At 44.4% G+C, this 23,663-nt stretch overlaps 2 protein-coding genes across 8 annotated transcripts in view; both read right to left on the bottom strand.

Moving 5' to 3' along the window:
* Positions 1 to 274, bottom strand: part of LOC118317450 (potassium voltage-gated channel subfamily KQT member 2-like) — a 26,614-nt gene extending 26,340 nt beyond the window's left edge. For 2 of the 6 annotated variants that reach the window (XM_035646145.2, XM_035646143.2), the window contains exon 1: positions 1 to 272. This exon is cut by the window's left edge and continues 439 nt beyond it. The gene's annotated coding sequence lies outside the window, so the exon portion shown is untranslated. The other 4 variants (XM_035646147.2, XM_035646148.2, XM_035646144.2 and 1 more) reach the window with 3 other exon arrangements.
* An 842-nt stretch (positions 275 to 1,116) lies between these two features.
* prex1 (phosphatidylinositol-3,4,5-trisphosphate-dependent Rac exchange factor 1) overlaps positions 1,117 to 23,663 on the bottom strand; it is a 78,049-nt gene continuing 55,502 nt past the window's right edge. The window contains exons 21-41 of one of the 2 annotated variants that reach the window (XR_004795185.2): positions 22,548 to 22,692; positions 21,609 to 21,784; positions 21,067 to 21,228; positions 20,188 to 20,398; positions 18,538 to 18,823; positions 17,678 to 17,893; positions 14,019 to 14,107; positions 13,215 to 13,297; positions 12,187 to 12,277; positions 11,891 to 12,019; positions 11,747 to 11,788; positions 10,590 to 10,807; positions 10,219 to 10,321; positions 7,723 to 7,866; positions 6,599 to 6,713; positions 6,012 to 6,078; positions 4,904 to 5,079; positions 4,583 to 4,685; positions 3,441 to 3,508; positions 2,743 to 3,337; positions 1,117 to 2,707 (exon numbers count right to left, since the gene is read on the bottom strand). Coding sequence is in view for 1 of the 2 variants with exons in the window: in XM_035644172.2 (XP_035500065.1) it covers positions 3,295 to 3,337; positions 3,441 to 3,508; positions 4,583 to 4,685; positions 4,904 to 5,079; positions 6,012 to 6,078; positions 6,599 to 6,713; positions 7,723 to 7,866; positions 10,219 to 10,321; positions 10,590 to 10,807; positions 11,747 to 11,788; positions 11,891 to 12,019; positions 12,187 to 12,277; positions 13,215 to 13,297; positions 14,019 to 14,107; positions 17,678 to 17,893; positions 18,538 to 18,823; positions 20,188 to 20,398; positions 21,067 to 21,228; positions 21,609 to 21,784; positions 22,548 to 22,692 (2,667 nt within the window). In the remaining variant the exon portion in view is untranslated. Of the gene's footprint in view, positions 3,338 to 3,440; positions 3,509 to 4,582; positions 4,686 to 4,903; positions 5,080 to 6,011; positions 6,079 to 6,598; positions 6,714 to 7,722; positions 7,867 to 10,218; positions 10,322 to 10,589; positions 10,808 to 11,746; positions 11,789 to 11,890; positions 12,020 to 12,186; positions 12,278 to 13,214; positions 13,298 to 14,018; positions 14,108 to 17,677; positions 17,894 to 18,537; positions 18,824 to 20,187; positions 20,399 to 21,066; positions 21,229 to 21,608; positions 21,785 to 22,547; positions 22,693 to 23,663 lie in introns of both variants that reach the window. The other variant, XM_035644172.2, reaches the window with a different exon arrangement.

Below are 23,663 nucleotides of genomic sequence, written 5' to 3'. Positions count from 1 at the left end.
CGGTTCCCCGCACAGTGTGAGCGTTTACATTCGCCCCTTCCGGCCACTTGTCACGGGTGGACACGCACACCCATCTCACTAACGGCCCCAGCGCTGAATACCGGGAGGTTACGCATGGAACATGCGACCAGCGTCATTATAACATCTGGGCTGGTTTGTGATATTGGGACTTTTCTGTCAAAAAGAGGAACCTGTTAGTGATTGGGGGAGTTGAGGAGTTGATTTCTATGTTTTGGGGAAAAAGAGAAGGGATAAACCTTTCATCATCTTAACCCCCGGAGCCCGAGGGAGAGGCTGGACGGAAGGCTGGACTTTTCATTTGATGATGCACGCCCATGCAATATTCATAATGTGCAGCTCTCTTCAGATAGGGCGAAGGACACTGAGAACTGTGTCAAATTTTTCAGGTTTCCTTTCTCTGACCTCAGTGAGCAGTGGTAAAAGACACACACACACACGCGCACACACACACACACACACACACACACACACACACACACACACACACACACACTCACAAAATCTCAGTAATCTGTCAACGAAAACAGAGCATCTCTACCTTATTTTGCAAAACACTTCATTGCACATTCACACGTGAAAATAGAATAGGCACTCAGTACAGAGCAAGTATACATCCCACCCAGGAGATATGCACGATCCCGCACATGACTGTCTGGTTGTTGAAGTAGAAAACATAAAAGAAAAAAGGAAGTGGTCTGATCACCTAAATAATTAATTTGCCATAAAACACAGTTAAAGAAAGTGCGAAACAAAACCTTGGATCCACCCCTATAGGCAGCATCTGTATCAAAATTGAATAGGTTCTTCCCCGGCAGAGGCCACATCCCTCCAACAGGTTTGGTGGAAATCAGTCACAACCTGCTGATACAGCGTTTACTGGCAAATCACTTTCACGGTTCACTGCTTTCTAGTTCCTGGTGTCAAAACTGTAATAACAGACCAAAGGCAACTCAGACATTGAGTCAATCGCGGGACGGCCAAAGCTCCTAACAAGAGGGAAACCCCTTCACTTTTGTGTTTGCATGCTTACGTTGGACCTCACCTCCTCTGTTGAATCACCGCAGACCAACACTGCTGCCACACTGAGACACGTTGTCATAATGTGAAGATTTTATTTACTAGCTTGTTAAGATTGCAATTTACAATGATCATTTTTAGAAAGATTCAACAAAGATCCTTTGTACAGTTATTTTCACGCAACATAAAATTGCAAATAAGGTATATACAATAAATGGAACATTAGAATAATGTAAATAAAAAACGTGTAATCAGTGACATTTTTTTTATTTGTCCGGTTACACCAACATGCTGCAGTCATTAGCTAATTCAAACTGGTAACACACACTTAAGACCGAGAGTTTACACAATGTACACTAAGGGCACATTTGATATGGGAAATTATGGTAATGCAAAGAGCCACTGAGTGTTATATGTGGTCATCGGTACTGCGAGGTGATGGGGTCTGTTCCAACATGCTCATTAGGACCCAGACCGCTTTTAAATAAATAAAAAGGACTAAGTGATCCGCCGAATGAATGCAGCATGCCAAGGAAGATTCCTGAAATGCCGTTAAAACCTTTTTTTTAACAGTCAAAAACTACAAGTAGTCAGTGAGGTTATGCTCAGCAAAGAGAAGAAAAGAAAAAAAACCTTCACGAATACAAATTGTTTTATATACTATATTATTTCCATAAAAATAATGCATTTTCATTTAAAGCGTCACTCTGCTGCCGTAAGACATATCCTATATTTTTCCTCTGACATAGTTACAGTTTATATGTACAAGAAATTAAAATCTGAAGTAAAACAATGTTACTGTGAGTAAGTCCTGGAAAGATCCCTTTGTTTACATCGTCCACAAACTGCTTACAGTTCTTTCTTTTTTTTTCAAACTAACACTGCAACTTGTATGGACCAGTCATTGTGCTTCTTTTAATACCTACAGTAAATATGACATCAAAGCCAATTTAAAAGTCAAAACAATGTCTTAGCTGACTGAAGTCAATCCTTCAACTAGTACATTTTAAGTCATATATTAATAATTTAACAATGATTCAACCTCCCGACCTGTTTACCTGGCTGCTTATTGACAAACAAACGACCGTGTATGATTTCTTTCAGCTTCCTTAGTCCTGATTCTGATTAGCTAACTTCTGTTTGTCTTCCCTCCCGTCGCGCTCCCTGAAGATTTCCTGACGTAATCAAGCTCCATAAACATAAATAAAATGAAATACATGAGCAATTGCGTCTAAAAAAAAAAAAAAAAAGGCATGCCATTGGTCCTTTAAATATTATTCGGTAAGTAGGCTGGAATGCTTTTAGATTCTTTTAATACCTGATATAGTATAAGTGAGGGATAAAAACACTCCTTCCAGACACAATAAATAACTATCCTTCATATAGTGCAGTAATACAGTACTCACACTAAACCTACAGTAATTGCACAGTGACCACATGCAACGGGCTGAGGAAAAGAGCAGCCCAGCCTATCATCCATCTTTTTTTTTTTTTCCTGCCCCTCAATCCCTACTTCCATCTTTCTGTCTATTTCTTTGACTTTCTGCATCTATTCGGTCGGCTATCACACACGACGGTACCACGGTAGCCACGTGTTCTACTTCACTTGGGGTCCAAACATTGAGCCCTGGGGAACGCCAGCCCGAACAGAGTAAGAGACAGCTCTGCTCTCTGGACTCGCAGTCCGAGGCAAAAATGCATAACATCTGCATTTGGGATGACAGTCAGCTACAGGTAGTTTGGTTAATCCAGTTAATGGTAAGAGCTCGGTGAAGAGCGTGATCGCTGTGGATGTTGTCTTTGTGAGGCCTCAAAGTGACATCTCCCTTTCACTTACGTCGTGAATACTGCACACCGGGTGTCAATTCAATCATGTCAGCCCGGTGTGGACAGACAGCCAAAGCAGTAATACTTCTGTTTTCTTTTCTTTTTTCCTCTCCAGTACAGCAGTACATGACTAGTCATGAGCATCAAGACTAGTCATGTGTCAGTGTCCCTGTCGGTAACTGACATTAGTCTTCTGTGCAGTGTTGTTTGGTCTATACGTTGCACTGAAGACTCTAGTGGTATCCATGCTGGAACGATCCCTGTGTGAACTGGGGCAGTGGAGGGGGTCAAAGGTCTTTCCGTCAGCGGTGTCACTTGGAAGAAAAATCCGGTGAGACTTGCCCTCTTTTGTTCCTGTCATCTCTCATCATATCTTCCTCTATCCACATTCACCCTCTCTCTAGTGAGTTCTCCGAAGCGTGGCTTTTCTTAGAGATCTCCGTCTGAGGGTGGCAAACACAGCTTGAAGAGCCTGTTGACGAAGAAAAATTGCGAATGAGGGGATCCACCTCCTCCAAGAATGTACTGATGGCGTGGGCAGAGTTGCCTGTTGGGAACTGGTTCCTATACTTTACCTGGGAGCAGATGGAGGCATCTGGTCCATCACCTTAAGATTCTTAGCAGATAGCTCAACTCTTGCCCCCTGGTGGAAGAGAGAACACAAGTTGTAAGCTCCAGTTACCACACTGCAGTTTGTTGAATTGCCCTGAATGTCTAACCTACTTTCAACGTGTAGATCTACTTGTTGTTAGTAAGGAGACCTGATATATTTTAGAGATGCAACAGTTAATCGATTAGTAATCGATTACTAAATCATCCACTAATTTGATAATCGATTAATCGGTTCATGTTGTTTAATATATTCGGTGTGTGGAAAAAATCAAAACATCATCTTGGGATTTTGGGAAACAGGATCAACATTTTTCATCATTTTATGTACCAAACAACTAATCGATTATTAAAAGAATCGTTAGTTGCAGCCCTTATATATTTTCCAGTAATGCACAAGTATTTTTTTGTATGCTTTCGCCTAAGACATCCATCCTGTAGAATTTTGTGGTTCAGGTGAGAAATTTATGATAACAATAGTTACGCATGTGGCATTTGTACTCTTTAACTCTAGGGATTAGTAAAAATAATAATTTGTGTCTTTCAGTAAACCTTTATCTTGACAATATGAGCATACCTTGTTCTCATTTCACAAAATTTGGATGTCCAAATAAATATTTTCAATCAAGCTGTTAACTTAAAGAATACAAAAAAGTCACTTTTGTCTGATGTACTGCATATAAACCACACTATGCTGAACGTCAATACACTGAATTCGACCGTTCAGCCCAAGTGTTACTAAAATAATTTCTCCTGAAATAGATGCACGCTCATTGGCCACTTGATCTGACACACCCGTACAGTCTAATGCAATCTAATGCAACTGTTGTGCCAAAGTACATTTTCATGTTGCCTGTAATGTCCCATTTTTTCAGTCATGGAGGTGTTCATTGAATTATGTTGTAAGCTCCCTATTGGCGATGCAATAGACTGCATTATATTCAGAGACTTTTCTAATATTCTGCCCCCCTCGTGTGCGTAAACAGGGAGGGGGGGGAAACACAAACACATCTCAATATAATACAGCCCCTTTTATACAGTCTATGCTATGAACTCATATATTAACATGTCATTGACTTTAGACAATGTCAAAAAAAAGGTGGTTTACCTGTTTACGCATTATGTCCATGGTCTGCATGATGCAGCGCGGCATCAGGCCGTGGTTCCTGGCTAAGATCATTGCCTGCTCCAGTGTCACACTCAGAGTACACCTGCGAGGAGCAAAAAGGGTGATTAGTCCCTGTAACACACAGACACACACAGCTTTCCATATGTGCGTCTGCTGTATAGAAGGATTAATTCAGACAGTGAGACATGGCTGATTTTGAGGTCCAGTGGTGCATGTCTTGTGTTAATCTTTATTCTGGTTGACAGTGCAGTGATACTACACGGGCAGTATACAATAGCGTCGGTGTGGTGCCAGGCTGACCTCTGCATGCCTGTGCCACACATGGTGATGTGGCAGGCCCCCAGGCGGTTACACAGCTCCGAGGACACACACAGCACGCTGACTCCTGACGGGTGGGACTGGGCAATCGGCCGCACGTTGATGTACGACTGCATCAGTCGACAGAGGTCATCCAGTGTGTTGAGGGGTCGCAGCAGCTATGGGGTGAAGGTGAAGGTCGGAGAGGTTCAGATTGGATTGCTAACAAGATAACCACAATAGAATATCACAGAAGTGACCATCTTACCAAATCTGCTAGACTACTATTGAGTGTTAAAGTGGTGGAGGAAAATATCACGTGTTTTCATTCTGTATAGTTTTTCCCCCCAGGACAATTGACATAGTAAAGAAAAACGCAAAAATGCTCCAAAATAATACAGAAATACCAATTCAGTTTGAGAGAAATCTTGCAGAAAAATGCGAGAGAAAAAATTGAATTGCATAAGAAACAAGGGAAATTATCTCCATTCGCTACATTTTAATACCCAATACTAGACTCACTATAGAAGAACTTCAGTAACCGACTTGTTAAGATGGTGCACCAGCAGAGATAAGAGGAAAGACATGAAAACGAAAAACATAACGTTTCTGAAGTCTTTCTTTTCAACGACAATTAAAAACCCAGGAATCATGCAACAACATTAAAACCAGTCACGTGTTTTAATGTTGTGGCTGATCGGTGTCTATTGAAACTATGCTCTATATGGTTTTAATCACTGGAGTCTATTTCAGCTACAGTCAGTTTGGAACATTCTCTCTAATCTAATCGTCGCTGAGGTTCAAACGGAGATAGTGTTGAGGTTAGTTGGAGTTAATGGGGGGGACTCTTGACAGGCTACTGGGGGGGGGGGGGTCCAGTGGTGGGAAAAGGACACCAGTTCATCTTACTTTGGAAATGCTTGGTTGCAGGTCTCTAACTTCAAGGCCCAGTATCTGTGCTTGCATTTATATTCAGTCACAACATTATATGCAAATGGACTTATGCTACAAGAACACGATACAAGTTACGTGATAAAATGGTCCGCTTATGCTGTGAGCACAGCATAAGCAGTAAATGGGGTATATACTATCAGAATAAGTGTATATTTACCTGGTCAATCTTCATAGCTGTGGTGTTTGAGTCTGTGGGGAGATTGGACTTCTCCAAATAAAAAGCCCTGTTGAGACAAAGAACATCCAACATTTCAGTTTTTTTAATTCTTCATCGGATTCATAAATCTACACATTGTTCTCCTCTGACTCAGACATCTAGACTACTTCACTACTAATATGCATCTGCTACAGTTCAAATTTCAGCTTCTTAAACATAAAAGACAGTTTAATAAATCAGTCAAGCATATTCTAAATGTAGTATACAAACTGTTCGTAAAGATCCTCACAACCTTGTTTAAGTATTGTATGGGCAATATTCCTAAACCACACATACCACATTTTGCATAACTAAATGAACAAATCAACAAAATCCTGTTTGACTGAGGTTTTGAGCAAATTTGTCAGTTCTCATCTATAATAATTGCCGACCTTGAAAACAGTTCAATGTGAAGTAAAACAGCGACAGAAGCACAGTCTCTGCTTACGCAACACCACCGGGTGAACTCCCCCTTTACAGTGAAACATGACCACAGCGCCGGCGAGTGAACCGCTGGAGGGCTGTTGTTGCAGTGTAGCACGAAGTACCTGAGTCTGCGGTAATAGGCCTTGACCTTCTCCAGTGAGACAGCGTTGGTGCGCTGCTGGAACTCCTCCGCGGCGCCGTAGTCCTGCTGGGACACTCCCTCGGGACGTTCCAGCGCTGGGGTAACACAGGCCAGAGGCATTCGGGTCAACATACACACACACACAGGGCACGCTTTTATATGATCACATTAATTTCACGCCCTCGAAACCTTAAACCTCACTTCTCCAAACCGCATTATTATTCCTTGCGCTAACACGAGCATACTTATCATTCATGTTATTTCTTATCACCAAATCCATCCAATCCAACCCACCATAAATCCCAGCCTTGAATCTAAAATAACATTTTGTAGGAGTGAGGATGGCAGACAATGCAGTGTTCATGGCTACGACCGCACACACACTCACACTTCTGCATTTGCATTGTCACAATGTGCCCCACACTTCTCCTTAACCTGTAGCCAAGACTCTATTCCAGTAGGTGGTGATGTTGATTCAGGGATCTGCGAGACTGAAAGCTTCTGAAGCCATGTTGAAGCACTTGTGTCTGCACGGAAGTATATGAGAACAATATGAGCTCTCTCTCTGTGGGTTAGTTTTCAAACTGAAATGGATATATATGGAAAATTAATGGCTGTTTATCAGACGGGGCACGATGCGCATTACGGCATCCACTTACACTCGGTCAGCTGAGACTGATGGGAGAGTTAGAAAGAGCTTGGCAGCAAAGAAGAATGTAAAGGTGGAGTGTTTGAAATGGGAAACAAAAAGCTTCACTCTAACTCAGTTAAAGCAGATTAAGCCATCAGGGAATGTGCACGAGTGAAAGTGTATTTCAATGATTCCAGTCGTGGGAGGTGATGTTGTGTCAACACAACATCAGTGACTTTGAGATGTACGGCTTCTTGTGTTATCCAACGTCAGTGATGTATTGAGAAAAAACACGCTGTGTTGGTGCTGTAGCTGAGGTGTTGCCTTTCAAAAGGACAACACCCGACCCTGCTTGTGACTGTTGCATCATGCTCTTCTATCAGCTGACCTACACGCTGGATCCATTTCCCCTGCAGTTTTTTTCACACTTTCTCCAGTTTCCCCGTTCCCAGTCGAGCTGAGTGACGCCTTACCCTTGGTGAAGAGGACCGTGTGGAGCTTGAGGCTGCCGCCGTTCTGCAAACGACTGGGCAGCTCGCTGAAGTGACAGCTGTCCAGGTACAGGGTGACCCGCAGGGCCTGTCGGCTGCCCTCCACCTGGTAACACACCGGTGTGTCTGCAACACACACAAAGACAGGGGAGTAGTTAACAAGTCTGTGGTAATACAGTTTTGACTGCCCGGGTTGTTACCTTGAGATATTTTGTTATGGATGTGGACAGAGTGAACTCTATCCGCTTCACATATAGGGAATTCTGCAATAACAGTCGAGAAGTACCATAAAACAATTGTGAAGTTTTGTAGTGAACAGGAGAGGACATCTCTGTATTGTCCCTGCAACTCACAATTATTTTCATTATCAATTAATCTGTCCACTGTTTTCTCAATCTATAGATAAGACACAAAATGTCAAAAAATTATAATGTTTTGTTCTGTCCACAAACCAGAGATTTTCCGTTTACTGTCACAGAGGAGGAAAGAAACAGGAAAATATTCACAACTCATTACTCAATTATCAAAATCGTAGTCGACCATTAATAGATGCATCAAATAATTGTGACAGCTCTAACTGTGTATGAAGATCTACAACCTCCAATACATTAACGACCAAATAAATCATTCTCTGTCATAGTGCAGTTTTCCACATTCCGTTAGTCAGCGCTGCTGCATTGGTGAGCATCACCCATCGTTTAACATAATGAGTATTATGTTTGATATTTTTCATTTTTCATAAAACCACAATCACTCCAGTCGTATATGACACTCAAAACCTCCCAGTTTTGCCTTCACAATAAGTGCAAACACAATAATGGAAAAAGTGACACGGCTCTGTTTAAATAGAACCGTCGTAGTTACCTACGATTAGTCATGTTAGGAAAATCTGCAATACACACACTATTGTGTGCAAGCTGTTTTTAATGTAGCGGTTTACTAATACACTGGCCACATAAAATCTAAACAGATTGTGCAGGACAGATGTGTGCAGATGTTTATGTCATTGTCTGGCACACGCAATGCATGCATTCAAGTTTAAGGTAATTTGTCATTACTGTGCAGAGCAGTAACCTTTTCTGATTCTACAAACAAAACATGACGCGTAATCATTTAGAAATCTGACGCTGACTTGTGCAGATGCCTCCGAACTTCTCGTGTCTCGCAGTTCTCAGAAAATGGAGACGTTGACCTTTACCGAGCGACCTCTAGGGTCAGCGCTCTTTCCTCGAGAACCCATCAGGCCATAATCCCGTGGAATTGGCTGTGATGCGTCAGGCCGAACTCAGACTGTGTGTGTGTGTGTGTGTGTGTGTGTGTGTGTTGCTTACACAACTCTGTCTTTCTCCTGGCTTCTCCAGCTTGCGGAAGATTCCATTAGCAAATCAATACAGTCGAACGGACGCTGCTGCAATCTGAGCTGAATATGCAACTTCAGGAAAAGCAGTTTGGTTGAGAACAATTTTTTCCCCATCAAAGTCTAGGACACAGGGTCTGCACACTGTGTGTACCACTACACTTTCTGTCATGAGTAATGAAAATTAGAACAGTATAAATGTACAGCAGCGGCTTGCGTGTTCGTGCACAATGAACGGATGCGAACGCCAAATACTTTCTGCTGCCGAGCGTAAAAACACCTAGAATAGTAAATCCCTGCCTCATCCATAGCTTTGCTTCCTATAATGGGAAGTGCATGTCGTGCTTTTCCCTTTGATCGGCAATCTCTGCTGGCCATATTGAGGCCGCTGTAAAAAGAGAACTGATTCAGGGTGCAGTCCTCATTCGTATCTGCTGGCTCTGAGGCAGCCTGGTAGCACCCTTGGTGTACACAGATATCAAGGTTATTAAAGGCAAAAAATATGCCCAGGTCTTAAAACTTTACATACACACACAGTCGTGTCGAGATTCCCACAATGGCCACCTTGAACAGCCCCAAACTACTGCAGTACACCACTGGTGTTCCCGACCTTGAGCGTTTTGCGGAGGACACACAGCAATGCAGACCACAGAATCAATTTGTCATATTCATGCTCCAAACAGAATATTACTACGGCACATGCTACATAATGATGCCAGAATATTACGTGTGTACGTGTTTAGTCGTAACGTTTGTCTATATCGTGTGCTCCTGCCACGTGTGTTAGCATTTCATGTGTCTCAAAACTGCACTTGAGTTTTAATGAAGCCCCGTGCAGCCCGTCAGCGGGGACCGTGTTATCTGCGCTACAAGGACAACGACACTGCGGGCTCTGCCCTTGTGTGAGACGATTTATGGAGCCATTATACTGTTGTCTTAGCCCCCCCTTTCAGTCACTCTTCACTGAAAAGAAAATGAAATCTGCAATGGCGAAATGACAATTTCGCCCCTCAATCGTCACCATACATCGGCATAATGGAACATTATCCGGAGTCGGTTCGAAACCATACAGCTGCTCATTAGCGGCAGTCTGGTTTGAATGGGCCGAGTCAGTCTCTTACTTGCGACTAGACACTCGTCCTCCAGTTGCCTGAAGAACACAGTGACTTTGTCCAAGTCCAACAGGGCCGCCTTGGTATCCTCCAGCATGGTCCGTTCCTCCTTCTGTCAAGAGGAGAGAAGAGAATAAAAAGTTCAGAAGTTGCACCAGGGAAGTTTCGGTTGTAGTGACGCCAGCTGCATGGTTAGAAATGCAGAGCTTTTGATTCAGGACCACACCATGAAAGTGTACACCATTTTGGTTGGTTTCAAATCGCATCAGGTAAGATTTAAAATTTTAAAAATACAAGGACGTATCTATTTACATCATCAATTAGGGTACCCTGTTGGTTTTCCCCTACGCTTCAAAGGATAGCATGAAATTTGCCCTCACCAGGTGCGGCACCAGCGCCGACTGGAAGTGCAGCAGGACGCCGATCACGGATATCTGCTCCAGCCACTTGCGGCTGGCCTCCTTGCCGTCTTCCTGGTACTCGCCGGCGTTGTTGAAGCGCGACCGGAGCGCCGCCAGCAGCTGTTCGGCCAGCGTGCACAGGGCGCCCGTCACCGCCTGGCAGAAGATCACATCCCGTCGCAGCTGCAGAGACGTATCTGGTGTTGGGGGTTGGATAGTGCGCACGGAGCGGGTACAGAGGAGGGGGGGGGGATATGGGGGAGAAGAGGAGAATTGAAAGCAGCGGAATGGGAATGGAGGGTGCAGAGGAGAGGATGGACAAGGTGAGGAGGTCAGTGGGCAAGAGGCTGTAGGCTCTCTAACCTTCCTCATTACACATGTCTCAGACTTGCTCCAATACATATTCTTTATTCCATTAGCCCGAGATCCCCTGAGAGCACATGTCCCCATTAACTGACACCATATGCCACTGTGCACAGTTCAAAGTGAGTGGAGCATCACGTGCCTCGACGCCAAACCTCTTCTGTACAAACACACCGAACAACTGGCCTCGACCTGCAAACAATCCCGCTCTGGAAAACGAGAGCAATTCTGACAACTGTGACTATTTTAGAATTATTTAATTACACTGGAAACTAAGTTAATTTAAACATCTGCTTGATGTTTAGCGATGAAGCAGATGTGACGAAGAGAAAACATTCTTGACATGGGGCTATTATATTCCCTATTAATGTAAAAGTGTACAGGCTTTCTTTTTAAAAGCTCCTGTTACATGATAAGACATAAGATAATAAAAAATAAAACCTTGTTAAACAATGACACATTCCACAGAAACTCTATTCTTGACATTTTAGAAAAATAATTTTAAAAATGAATCGTCTGTGAAGATGTTTTTTAGGACCCACAGATGTCCCGAAGTATAACTGGCTGTTACTTCACGTGATGGATGATCTCATTTTCAAAAGAGCTCTGAACTGTTGGAAACACTTAAAATACTCCAGTTATGAGACCTTTCCTGCTGCCTGACACCAAGTTCTGCTAAGTGATTGTCTTTAAGGCTGTTTATCGGCCGCCGCCATGCGCTTAATATGAATATGAACTATTTTTTCTAGTCTAACGCCGACATGTCACTCTACCTGTGCACTTGAGCAGAGCCAGGAGAAGCTGGTTCTTTCCATCTGTAGAGGCAGAGGGGAAAAAAAGGTGGAATGACTGATTGTAACTGTAAACGGCCACATGGCAGGAGTGTGTCCATGTGTGTGTGTGTCTGTTCAACTAACCGTCCACAAATCTCTGCAGGCTCTCCACCAGGGTTTTGATAGAGCTGGGTAGGTTCCAAGGGTCCTCCTGGATGTTCTTGTGGATAACGTAACGACAGCGAACCGTCCAGTCCTCTGTCTGGCGAAACTCTGTTGACATAAAAAACCCCAGGAAATCTGTGAGTTTGTGTGCCTGTTGTTAACAGAAACATGTTGACCCACCCTTTCACCTTTCAAGCAGCACGCACACACGCACACACGCACACACGCACACACGCACGCACGCACGCATGCACAGAAATAAATCCAATATATACCTGGTTGGCTGTGGTCAGAGTAAAAGTGCTTGGTCTCCTCACAGGCCTTGGTCATGACAGGTCCTTTGAGAAGGTTGTTGATGGAGTCAACCTTTGTGTAGAAATAAAAGCGCACACACACACAAACACAAACACACACACACACACACACACACACACACACACACACACACACACACACACACACACACACACACACACACACACACAGATTGTCAGGTAATCAATTACGCTTTCTCTGTACTTCTGTCTTCATACTCTACACATCACCTTCCTTTCTTCTGAGAGCTACCTTGTTTCTTTCGGTGTCATTCAAACACACATGCACACGCGAACAGAAACACGCAACTCTGCAATAACTTCTGGTGTTGGCCTTTCAGCATTAACAACATCAAGGCTTGTGTGGGTGTGTGTGTGTGTGTGTGTTTGCAAGCCCCCTGAGCTGCTGTTTCCATGTGGAAAAAACTATAGCAGCCAAAGAGAGTGAACCCCACGTGGAGTCAAACAACATCAAATGTCGGCAACAGGAGGAAAAAAAAGAGGTATGAATGTCTTTAACTGAATCCACATATCGGTGAAAAGGCCTGTGTGTGTGTATGCATGTGCGTGTGTGAGAGGAGAAAGAGGGAAAGGTGGGGGAAAGAAAAGAACGAAAGGAAGTCAAGTGAAAGATGAGAGAGAAAAGCAGGATCCTGACCAGAGGACAGACAAGGTAACTCAGCCCAGATGTTGACTGATTACTATCACAATCATCTGTTCCAAATGGTCTGGCAGAAAGGGGGGGGGGGGGGGGGGTAATGCTGACATATGTGTCTGTGTGTGTGTGTGTGTGTGTGTGTGTGTGTGTGTGTTCTTATTTCCCTGTCTTTCAGTTTCAAATATTTTGGTTTTAAACTTCTGTAAACTTTGTTGATCCACATTTAAAGATCTTTGCGGTTTAGCAAATGAATGAGTGATGCTCAAGAGCTACAGTCGCTCCTGCTAATGGAAAAATTCAGCTTTACTCCAAGCTGAAGGCCGGATCTCACCTGGTTGAAAAGGTGCTCGAGGCAGCCGTGCAGCTTGTCCTGTTTGTCCGAGGGAATCCGCATGTCACACGGCAGCTCGTCCCCTGGCAGCCAAAAAACAAAAACAAAAAAACCCACACCAAACAAAAAGTTGAGGAGGGGATCACACTTTTGGACAGCAGCATTCATTTTTATTTGGCCATCTGCACAAATTAAACAAGCTCTATCCATCTGTTGATGTGAATTCCGATGCATGGAATTAGAGAGGATGGAGATTAATAAATCATCTCAAGCTTTTTAAGATATAATGAAAATGATGTGATGATAAACACGCATTCAGCTCACTGGAGAAAAATGTGGCTGTGGGTTCCATAAAATGTCGTATCCAAAACATCTGACCACAGTGTCCTGAAAGGAATATCTTCAGCATGATAAATGGTCAGCAGCATCACACAGTAAAGAGCAATAACAAGTCTGCAACTAGTAATTCATATGTATGAAAACCTCCATTATTTATCGTCTCTGACGCACAGGCAACATATATCTGCCTCAGCCTAGTTTAAATTGTTTATGTTGAATCCACTTCCTTACGGCACTATCTGTTTGGACAGTGATGTTTTTTTTCCCAAGCATTAGATCTGAAATGATCATTATTTTTTCTTGGAATATAATGTACAGAGACAAAAAAAGAAAAGGTTTAACTGACAAAGTAATATGCAAGATATTATAATGAGAGATAAACATCAACTCTTAAGAGCTCTGCTTGAAAACTATGTCTAAAGATGGACAGAAAAACAAAACTTTTCTTTCCCCGCCATCCATTACCTGATCCCATCTCGTCGCTCCCCAGGTAGGAGCTGTTGCTTCGCACACTGGTGTAGGACAGGACTGAATCCCTGTTGCTGTTGCACTCACTGCAATGATACACACACACGCACACAACAACACAAACAGTTCAAAATGCGTTACACGGCGAAGGGTTCACTCCGCTTTTTAACCACGGAGGGGACTTGGAAAGCGCCGTCTTGTAATTACGCTGTCAAATAACCCTTGTGATTGTAAATGCCTTTTTCTGATTTACAGTACGCGAGACCAGAGGTAATTAAATGTTTCTCACAGCAACAACCGCCCCTGGTTTACACAAAGAAGCATTCAGTCCACTGGAGATGCAGTAGACTCCGAAAAACATTCGACCGATGATAAACACATACATCGGACATGAACAGTGGAGCTCGCCTCGACGATCCACCCGGACACTTTGATATACATACTGTATACTCTTCGGTCCTGCCAGCGGTTCGTGGCTCAGTTATCAGTGTGCTGATGCAGTGCTGAGCAGACATGCTGCTCTGTGAGGAGAACCTCTCCCAGTCTAGGACAGTTTTTAAAAAAAGCAATCGACTCGAGTCTGGTATTTATAGTCACGCGTCTACGTGCATCGACATGATTACCGGGGAGCGTATGGAAGATTTACGCGACTCAAATTATACATTGCTCCCGGAGAGCAGTGCCCGCGATCCCCTCAGAGGTCGAATTACCGTGACAAATGGCCTGCGAGCGACTACGAGCTACAAAAACGACAACGCTGGCTTTTGTTTAACATTATCCTGCTTGGCTGGGTGACAGATTGGGGGAGTCAGGGGGGTGGGTATCACCTGCCAGGTTTATTTTGTGGTTCCTAATGTGTGGCCTACATGAGAGCTGCTCCGATAACGATATTTTAGTAGTCTGGCTTGAATTCTCTCCTGGCTTTTACTCCCATACACTCATGCGAACAGGGCCTCATAAACTCATAGTTATATATGTGAGTGCACTGGTAAACCTAGAGCTAGGCATGTTCTGCTCTTTGTCCTCTTTCCCTCAGTCCACCTCATCTTCTCATGCTCCAGTCCTCCCGTTGCTTTCCTCTTCATTTGCTGCCTTATAAACACACAATCCCCTCCGGCCCTGTATTGTTCCCCTTCTGGCTGTCTGCTTCTGCATGGGGAGTCATGTTTTCCAGCTGAATTCAGAGACGTACCCACTATGACCCTCGCACATACACAAACACACACACACATACATACAAACAAGAGGTGATTTCCAAATTTAGCGTCACACACCTCCTGCCAAATGTGTGTGCACCACTGTGAAAATTGTCCCGTTTGTAGTAGGGGATATGGCCTAAGCCGAAAACAAACATGCACACACACAAACACACACACACACACAGGTCCTGTTCACACTCACATTGAGATTTTTCACAGCGTGATGTGTTCACAGCTTGAAACACAGGTGAGAATGCCTCCACAGACACATCCAGAACACACTGCGATCCCAGTGAACAACTCATTACCAGCTTCCTCTGCTGCTGGTGCTTCTTAAATTGTGACCACGTCTCGTTTGCATACCGTCATAGTGCTATGCGGAGTATTCACAGTGGGAAAATCGTTTTTAATACTCCACGCTGCTGGTAGTTTGAGTGTGACTGAGTGTTATATATTGTCCCACGATGAACTCTGTCTCCCTGAGGAAGGCAGGAAAAAGCGCAGAGTGGATTGATTTCGCGTTCACTCCTCTCTATGCACTATTTGGCATGTTAAGCAGGGAGGGAAGATCTGTCACGTGAGATACTGTCTGATGCTGCAAGTGAACTGAAATCTGTCTCAGCTGGATCTGGACACACTCTAGATGTCTAGATACCAGACAAAAGGGACACACACACACACACGAGAGAGCTTGCCATTTATGGCAGACACAGCATACCAGAGTTACGAACGGATACTACTTGACTGGGATTTCTTCACAGACTCCTTTCCTTTTCTTTCTATCTCTGACACTCGGGGTGTAAGCGAAGCCACTTTCTCATCGTCTTTGTTCTCACATTATGTTCCTCACAGGCTGTCCTAGGGGCCGTGACCTCAGACTGTTGAGCTCTGCTGTGGTCTGTCACCACCTCTGGGCTTTCATGTCTGATCCTCTCAACGGGACTCCAAACGGAAAGTTCCCCCCCCACACACACACACACACACCTCGAAAAGACAGTAGCACTTTCCACCATCACATCCGAAATTTCACAAGTGGGATGATTCATCTACATTAACTAAGCAGCCTTGTCCTGCTACCTTGAACAGTGTTTTTTTTTTTTTTTTGCCACCGGGTTCCTGCGTGAGTGCGTGAGTAAGTGCGCGCGCACACACACACACACACACACACACACACACACACACACACACACACACACACACACACACACACACACACACACACACACACACACACACACACACACACACACACACACACACACACACACACACACACACACACGGCCTACATTTTCCTTTACATTTTATTGCGATGAGGTAGTTGCGTTTCACATGCCGTGGCCGGGCCGTAATGACAGAGTGGGTGTGGAGGCCGCGCCCCAAACATTTGGCTGTATTATACACCAGCCCACCGCACCAACAACCAATAACTACATCTTAGTGGGTGGTGGAGGGTGGGGCCCAGTGGAGCACTGCCCAGTGAACCGTACTCACACACACACACACACACACCCTCTCACAGAGACACACGCACACAGAAACATCTGAATGAACTCGCAACAAGCAAATGACATAACCAGATCTGACCAAAACATTTTGAAGTCATTTTTAGCCTCCACCTCGGTTAAGATACCAACATCTGGAATGAGTTGTAGCCTCCGAAGGGGGGAAATGAGCAGCATTATAGTTTTATGGAGTTAAGAAGTTTGAATGTCGTTCATGTTTCACAGAGTCAAAGGTGTCCCGGGTCTCCTTTCTTGTTGTGTTTTATAAAGATGCTGCTCTATCTGGTAAAGAGTTGTCTTTTGCCAGCATAAACAATTAATAGTGATTTATATCAAGCAGCTTGTTTAGAAAGGAATTAAATTATTATATTTAAATGGGTTCAAACAATACAAGAGTCATTCTTACTGAAGCTACGAAGATCCTAGTTTCTATGACTGAGAACTAATGACCAGGTAACGGTTATGTCTGCCGTGCACATTACTTGCCTAAGACAGAGACGTCTGGAAACACAGTTCGCCCCCTTTTAGTTTGAAAACTGCTGCGGTGGACGGTGGGATTCTTATCAGGCACGACTGGAGTACCAGCGGGGAACGCAAAACGTTGTAAATACTTTAAGTAACAGTTCCACCTCATCATTGGTCCAAGGCAAGAAATCCCCGCTCTTACTTTTCACCAATGTGGTTTCACGTTCGTAGTATTTTCTGAAAGCAAGCAACCAACTGCAGAGTAGTCAATCTGCTTCCTGTTTACTACGATACGCACATGCTCAGTGTACATGAATGGTCTTGTGATATGCGTTTTCGGGTGTGTAAGTAAGGATGGGGATTAATACTGATACGGAGCTAAAACGCTTGCGTGGACGGAGATCGTTTTCAGTTTAATAACACCTTTTCAAAATGAAAATGTAGTAGTATGGATGTTATTCGTCAGTGTTAGTCTTTCAGCAGGTACCTGTAGGAGTCCCTGTAGCTCATGGTGTCGTGCCCCGAGTCCTCCTGGTCCTCCTCGTTCACCTTGAAGCAGACTCTTTTGATGCTGCCTTGCTCCACTTTGTCCTGGTCACAGCCGTCCTCGCAGGGGGCCAGAGACGGCTGACTGGGCTCGTAGACCGGAGGCTCGCCGCCTTCCCCTTGGAGCTGCGTGGGCTCTGTGATAGACGACAAGAGGCTAGAAGAGAGAAGGAGTTTTATTGCATCTGTTTGGAAAATTACACATAAATATTCTTATATTTACATGCAGTAATAATACACTATGCCTGAGTGTCACTATCACACATCTATTCACGCCCCTTCCTTGGCACAGACACATAATATGCGTCTCTTTTTCTTGACGTTATCCGGGGCCTCACTCCCTGTTCCTGTGCAGGGCCTGGCCCCGTAAATATTATTGGCCTGAAGAATGTTCCTTTTGTAAATCCTGAGCTTTAAACAAGGAAAAGGGCAGACAGACAATGAGAGGCTGACAATCAGTCTCGGGAGGCCGGTGAGGGGATAACGGCTCCGAGCTTTTCATGCAGAGATTACTAAATGTCACCGTGAAGGCTACGAAAATCCTCCACTCACATAAACACCAGTCGAATGCCAATATTTGATAACATCACCAGCTGTTGTAGCTGAAAATAAGGTCTGGGTATGGATATGATGAGTAAACGCTGTGCTTTTTTATTTACTTGTCAATCGGAGTAGAGATGACAGAGTGATATGGAATAGGATCAAAGGAACAATAATATCCACTTTTTTTTATTAAAAACAGGTTTAACGCTTTTTTCCATTGCACAGGATCAATGTGCTTTTATGAAGTTTAACACTTACACGTCGATCTGGGCGACGTACTGCCTCATCTCCCTCACTGCGACATCCAGGCGGCTATACAAGTGAATGTAAGAGTCCTGGGTCTCGGTGTCCTCCTGCTTGAGGAGGAAGCTCAGGCCGCCTTCTCCGTGGCCGCTCCGTCGACTGTCCGTCAACCCCTCGCCGCCCTCCAGGGCCACATCCCCGTTGCCATCCGCCTCATCCTCGTCCAGGCCGGAACAGCTCCAGCTGGGAGCACCCATGCTGGTCACACAGTGCTGGGTGTGGGACATGGGGTTCAGTTGAGCTACAGGACAGAGAGCAGAGGAGAGGAGAAACAATGTTAGCAGTGGCTGAATGAAAAAGCCTTCACCCTCCGACCGTTACATCTTCCCCCAGGTGTTCAAAAGCCTCTGATGTACAGTAACACTCTTCTCTGTTCTCCATTTGAACATAATGAAAAACAACTTTAAAGGGCACTTATGCAAGCGATATGCACAACGAGAGCGGGATGCCCAAACTTTTTTGCTTTGCTTGAATGCCAAACTAAGCTGCAATAACCTGCGATGTCCCAAAAACTGCTGAGGGATTCATCCAGTGAACCCAGGAGTGCATGCTATAAGTACACAGTGAACACCTTTTATGTACATTCCACGCATTCTTTTAAAACCAAAAGGTAATAACCTAGGAATTCGTTTTTTTCACCTCGAGTAATAAACCTCAGCATTTTTATGCCGTTTCTGATATCAACACTAAAGGCGAGCTACTCTCGCTGGAGAAAACAACGCTGTCCCCGTGGCTGTCTGCAGAACGCATAATGAAAAACACCAGGGCCGAGGATCGCACCAGTACAACTACGAGGCAGATGTCTCACTGGCAGCTGGCGCGGAGAGGAAAGATGAGGACGAGGCATCCTGGAACGATGTAAGTGATGCTAAATGTGTGCCGTCTAGACAGCTGTGTTGCATTTCCATCTTTGCAGAGAGTACCAGGAGTTCAGCAGTTAAGCCCTAAGACTCTCGGTTAATATCTAGCTGCATCATAATAAAGTCGGCCCATATGAACACAAGACGGGACACTTCTTTTTATATCGATGGATGCAAGATCTTTTTTTCTCCCTTCTTGAAATGATTCCATGGCAATTTTACAGTCCTTTTCAACTCAATGTCTTGTCCTCTCTTTCTTCTCTGCCCTTTGACCTCTGCAGCAGCGGCAGCAGTGAGTGAATGGCACACATTCCTACGCTGCCTTGAGGCACCGTCTCTTGCTGACATCATCCATTCTCTTCCCGTGTCGATAACACGAGTACGGCCTGGAGCTAATGGAGTCTTAATGGCAAACCACTCATCTAATTCACCATGAGAATGCGTTTTTGAGATCTTTACGGCTGCTGTGGGGGAGGCGGCGGGGGGGTCGGTGTTCCCCTCCCCGTGCTGCTGCATTTAAATGGTCAATGAGGGTAATTAGTCAGAATGATCACTGAGCCAGTGTTAAGTGGGTAGAGCTTTACTATCGTGGAGGGGTTGGATCTCAGTGAAGCTCAGATTAGAGAGTGTGTGTGTGTGTGCGTGTGTGTGTGTGTGTGTGTGTGTGTGTGTGTGTGTGTGTGTGTGTGTGTGTGTGTGTGTGTGTGTGTGTGTGTGTGTGCTTTTGTGCTTGCATTGCCTCTACCTTGATCAGGGTCCAAGCCAAACAGGGAGTTTTTGCGCCCGAAGCGAATGCTGAAAGTCCTGCCAGCAGAGGTGATGCTCTTTGGGTAGGAAACCTGCATCAAGTTGACGTGGCAGTTGGTGGGAACAAAGTCCATGCAGCCAAGTGGGTGAGGGCGAACGCCGGCCTGCCTGAAGGACGGCCACACCTTGTTCCTCAGCTCCAGAGCAAACTGGCAGAGAAAAAGGGGAGGGAATGACAGCTCATAGGGCGCAGACGAGGTGTAAGCACAAGCACGAGCTGTATGACTGACAGCTTTAATAGGTGTGGTGTGTTTTTGACAAGATACTTTTCGCTGGCCACCAAATAAAACATCACTGTAGCATGAAAATATGACAAAGATAATGTCATGTATTATCGGATGACAAGAGTTTGAGTTTCACCGTTCTTAATATCAGATATATTATTCAAGCTTTAAACGTGTGTAGATAGTAGCTGCGTTGCACCGTTATGCGATCTTTGATCATATTTATGGGTGTGCTGAATCGGCAATGACGTAATTGATCCAATTATGAATGTATAGAAAAAGCATGTGTCTAGACATCAGTAACACAAGAAAGAGAGTGTTCGACCCACTTTCCCATCCCACTGAAGAGCCTCTGTTAGCTACACTAAAAGCTTTAAAAAGCAGGTGAGTGTCTGGAAAATAAGAGCCAGTAGAACATATATTGACAAGATGAGGGATAAAAACATCCCTCACCCAAAAACATCTTTTTGAATGGTGATTTTGACTTATTGACATATTTCAGTCAGAATGTGAGTAACATCTGATCTTACTGGAAACATGTGCTGTTTTTGTGTACATATGTTCCAAGACAAAGCAGAGTCGTGTCCCGGTACCTGCTGATAGCAGCTGATGCGCCGTCGGATACTCTCCAGCTTGGTGTCACAGATTTGTCTGAACTCGTACTGAGGCATGGTAACCACTCGGTCGCTCTGGGAGATGAGCTGGCTGCAGTTACGCACAAAGAGGCCGTCATCGGCAGAAAATGCTTCCAGGATCTGTAGAAACAAGAAAAACATTGGTACGGATGGATCACTCCGACAATAAAAGTTAAGTCAGTCGCAATCCAGTGTAAAAGAAAGCATTCCCAGGAAACATAACTAACAACTGCAACCGGAATCGATGCCAAGATATCAATTTGCTGCTTTCAGAGTCTGTCATAATAATACAAACTGGATTACAGCCAGGTGGGGATTGGGGGCTGAGAACGGCTTGGCCATGAAAACAACAATTATGCCAATTTAAAGTAGCATTATTCAACAAGTATGACTTGAGAGTTGACCCCTGAATTCAGTCTCTCATCTGTATCAGATTTTCAACTTGTTCGTTACTTGCCAACCATTCCAAAAACAGCAAACGCTATCTTCACGCAACTTACCTTCGCGGTGAGGCTGAAGCAACCTTTGGGCTCCACAATCTTCTCCAGCACGTGGCTCTTGATGCCGGCAGTGCTGACGTACTCATAGACCACGCCGTGCTCCAGGTGGACGTTGTCTACCGTCAGACTGACCAGAGGCAGATCATCGGACAGGGACAGCCTGCCTAGCCGGTAGTCTGTGGATCAGAATTTTTTATTTAAAGCAATACATGTCTTTTAAATAACCCTAAGTCGAGCATTATGAAGCGGTACAGTCATGCCCTTTATGTTATGTTATCAGCACATTCGAGTTGCAAAAAACTCATCCGCTTTGGACAGAAATATAATGATTTCTTTTTTTCTTTTTTAAGTAGTGACACATGCAAAGGTACACAGTGTACTACACACGTGTCAAGTGAACCTACCCTGCTGGCACTGGAGGGAAAATTGGCCACTTATTGTAAATACAGTACGAGTGTTACTCGATGACGTCTCATGACCGTAGCGTGAGCAATATGTAATTTTCAAACGGAGAACTTTCTATATCCAGAGCAAATTGCCTACTGCCAAAGCCAGTACTGTCAGTAACTACAACCCGATCCAGAGGTGATCTGAAAATAGCTATCGAGGTGGAAAAAATTGTTCTACGTAATGTTTTTGGCAGTGACAGATGGGTTTTTTTTCCCTCTCTAACATCAAGTGTGCAATCAATCGGGAGTCACACACAAAGCAGCTACAGTTAATAAATCAGGACACTCCCAAGTAACACTGATGTTGTTCACGTACGTTTTGCTGCAATTGGAACTTTCTCTCTGCAGTTATTTGCGTTACATCTGTTACAGTATAAGCCAAAGTGATTCTGTTTCAAACAATTTTAAAATACACATTTAAGCATAAAACATCAAGGCAAAATGTAAGTCCAAAAGCTCCAAAGAACTATTTGATACGGTGTAACGTCACCTATTCCATTTGTGCCATTCCCCTCCTCGTGGTCCGAGCCGTTCTCCACTGGATAGGGACTGAAAGGGTTCTCCTCCTTCTCGCCCACGCCGCTCTCTCTTTGTAGCTCGTCCACATCCTCGAATGCACGGTACACCCACTGACACTGTGGCAAACGGATCAAAGCTGAACAATAATATCGAGCATGCTTGCAATGTGCAATGGATCTTTATCGGGGTTTAAATCAGGAACTGAGTGAGGGAGAAAGTGAGGGAAATAGAAAAAGATACAAAATCTAACAGAGATCTCTTTTTTTAAAAGACAAAGCATGACAAAGAAAGAATGAGGCAACAGGTACATGTAGGTGGATGCACTTCATAAGCATATTCTGAAGTATTTATGCATTGTGGTCGTGACAGGGGAAGTCAGGGCTGCAGTAGTGCAGTGCAGCAGTGCAGTGCAGTCAGCCACATCAACAACATCCTGGTCATTTTTCCTGCCGTTTAATGAACCGGCAAACGTTTACTGGAATAAGTCCAAAACGAGACTGCTCAACCGAGCCCGTCCACTGGCTTCGAGCTACAGGGAATTATCAGAAGAGTGGGCCATGCTCAGTAGAAAAGAAAAGAAAACAGCGTGCTTCATACAGTAACCACTCCCACTCTGTCTACAGGCTTGTGAAATACTGCCTGGAGACATGAACCGCTGCTGTAGGAATGTCAAAACAACCTGATGTTGGTCCGTCATATTTTGACGCTCGCCATGTCGTACGGAGTGTTAATACAAGTATCCGGTCATGACTCAAGGATAATTAGAAATGTGCAATGATTACTTTAAAACTTGAGCATTAGTGGAAAAAGTAACTCTGCGGGCTACAGCTTTCACTCCGAGCAGGATGGTATTTTGAGCTGGATGTTCGACTCTCACTACACGTCGCCTGCAGCAGCAGTGACAGCCCGTAATTTACGTCGGAGTTTACTAGGCCACCCAATGTCCAAGCCAAGAACGCCGGTGAGAAGAAGAGGCTCCCGTTGTGCGATACCGCCTTGTTAGCATACAGAGAGGCAAATTTAAAAGAGGCAAATTCCGCTGCGAGGTCAGCCAAATCGTTTATTTGCAAACACTTCGTAGCTCTAG

This window comes from Scophthalmus maximus, chromosome 3, assembly GCF_022379125.1.
Source record: "Scophthalmus maximus strain ysfricsl-2021 chromosome 3, ASM2237912v1, whole genome shotgun sequence".
In the NCBI taxonomy this organism is placed as follows: domain Eukaryota; kingdom Metazoa; phylum Chordata; class Actinopteri; order Pleuronectiformes; family Scophthalmidae; genus Scophthalmus; species Scophthalmus maximus.
Note: the sequence above shows the minus strand (reverse complement) of the source record. Positions and strands in the feature narration are given on the sequence as shown.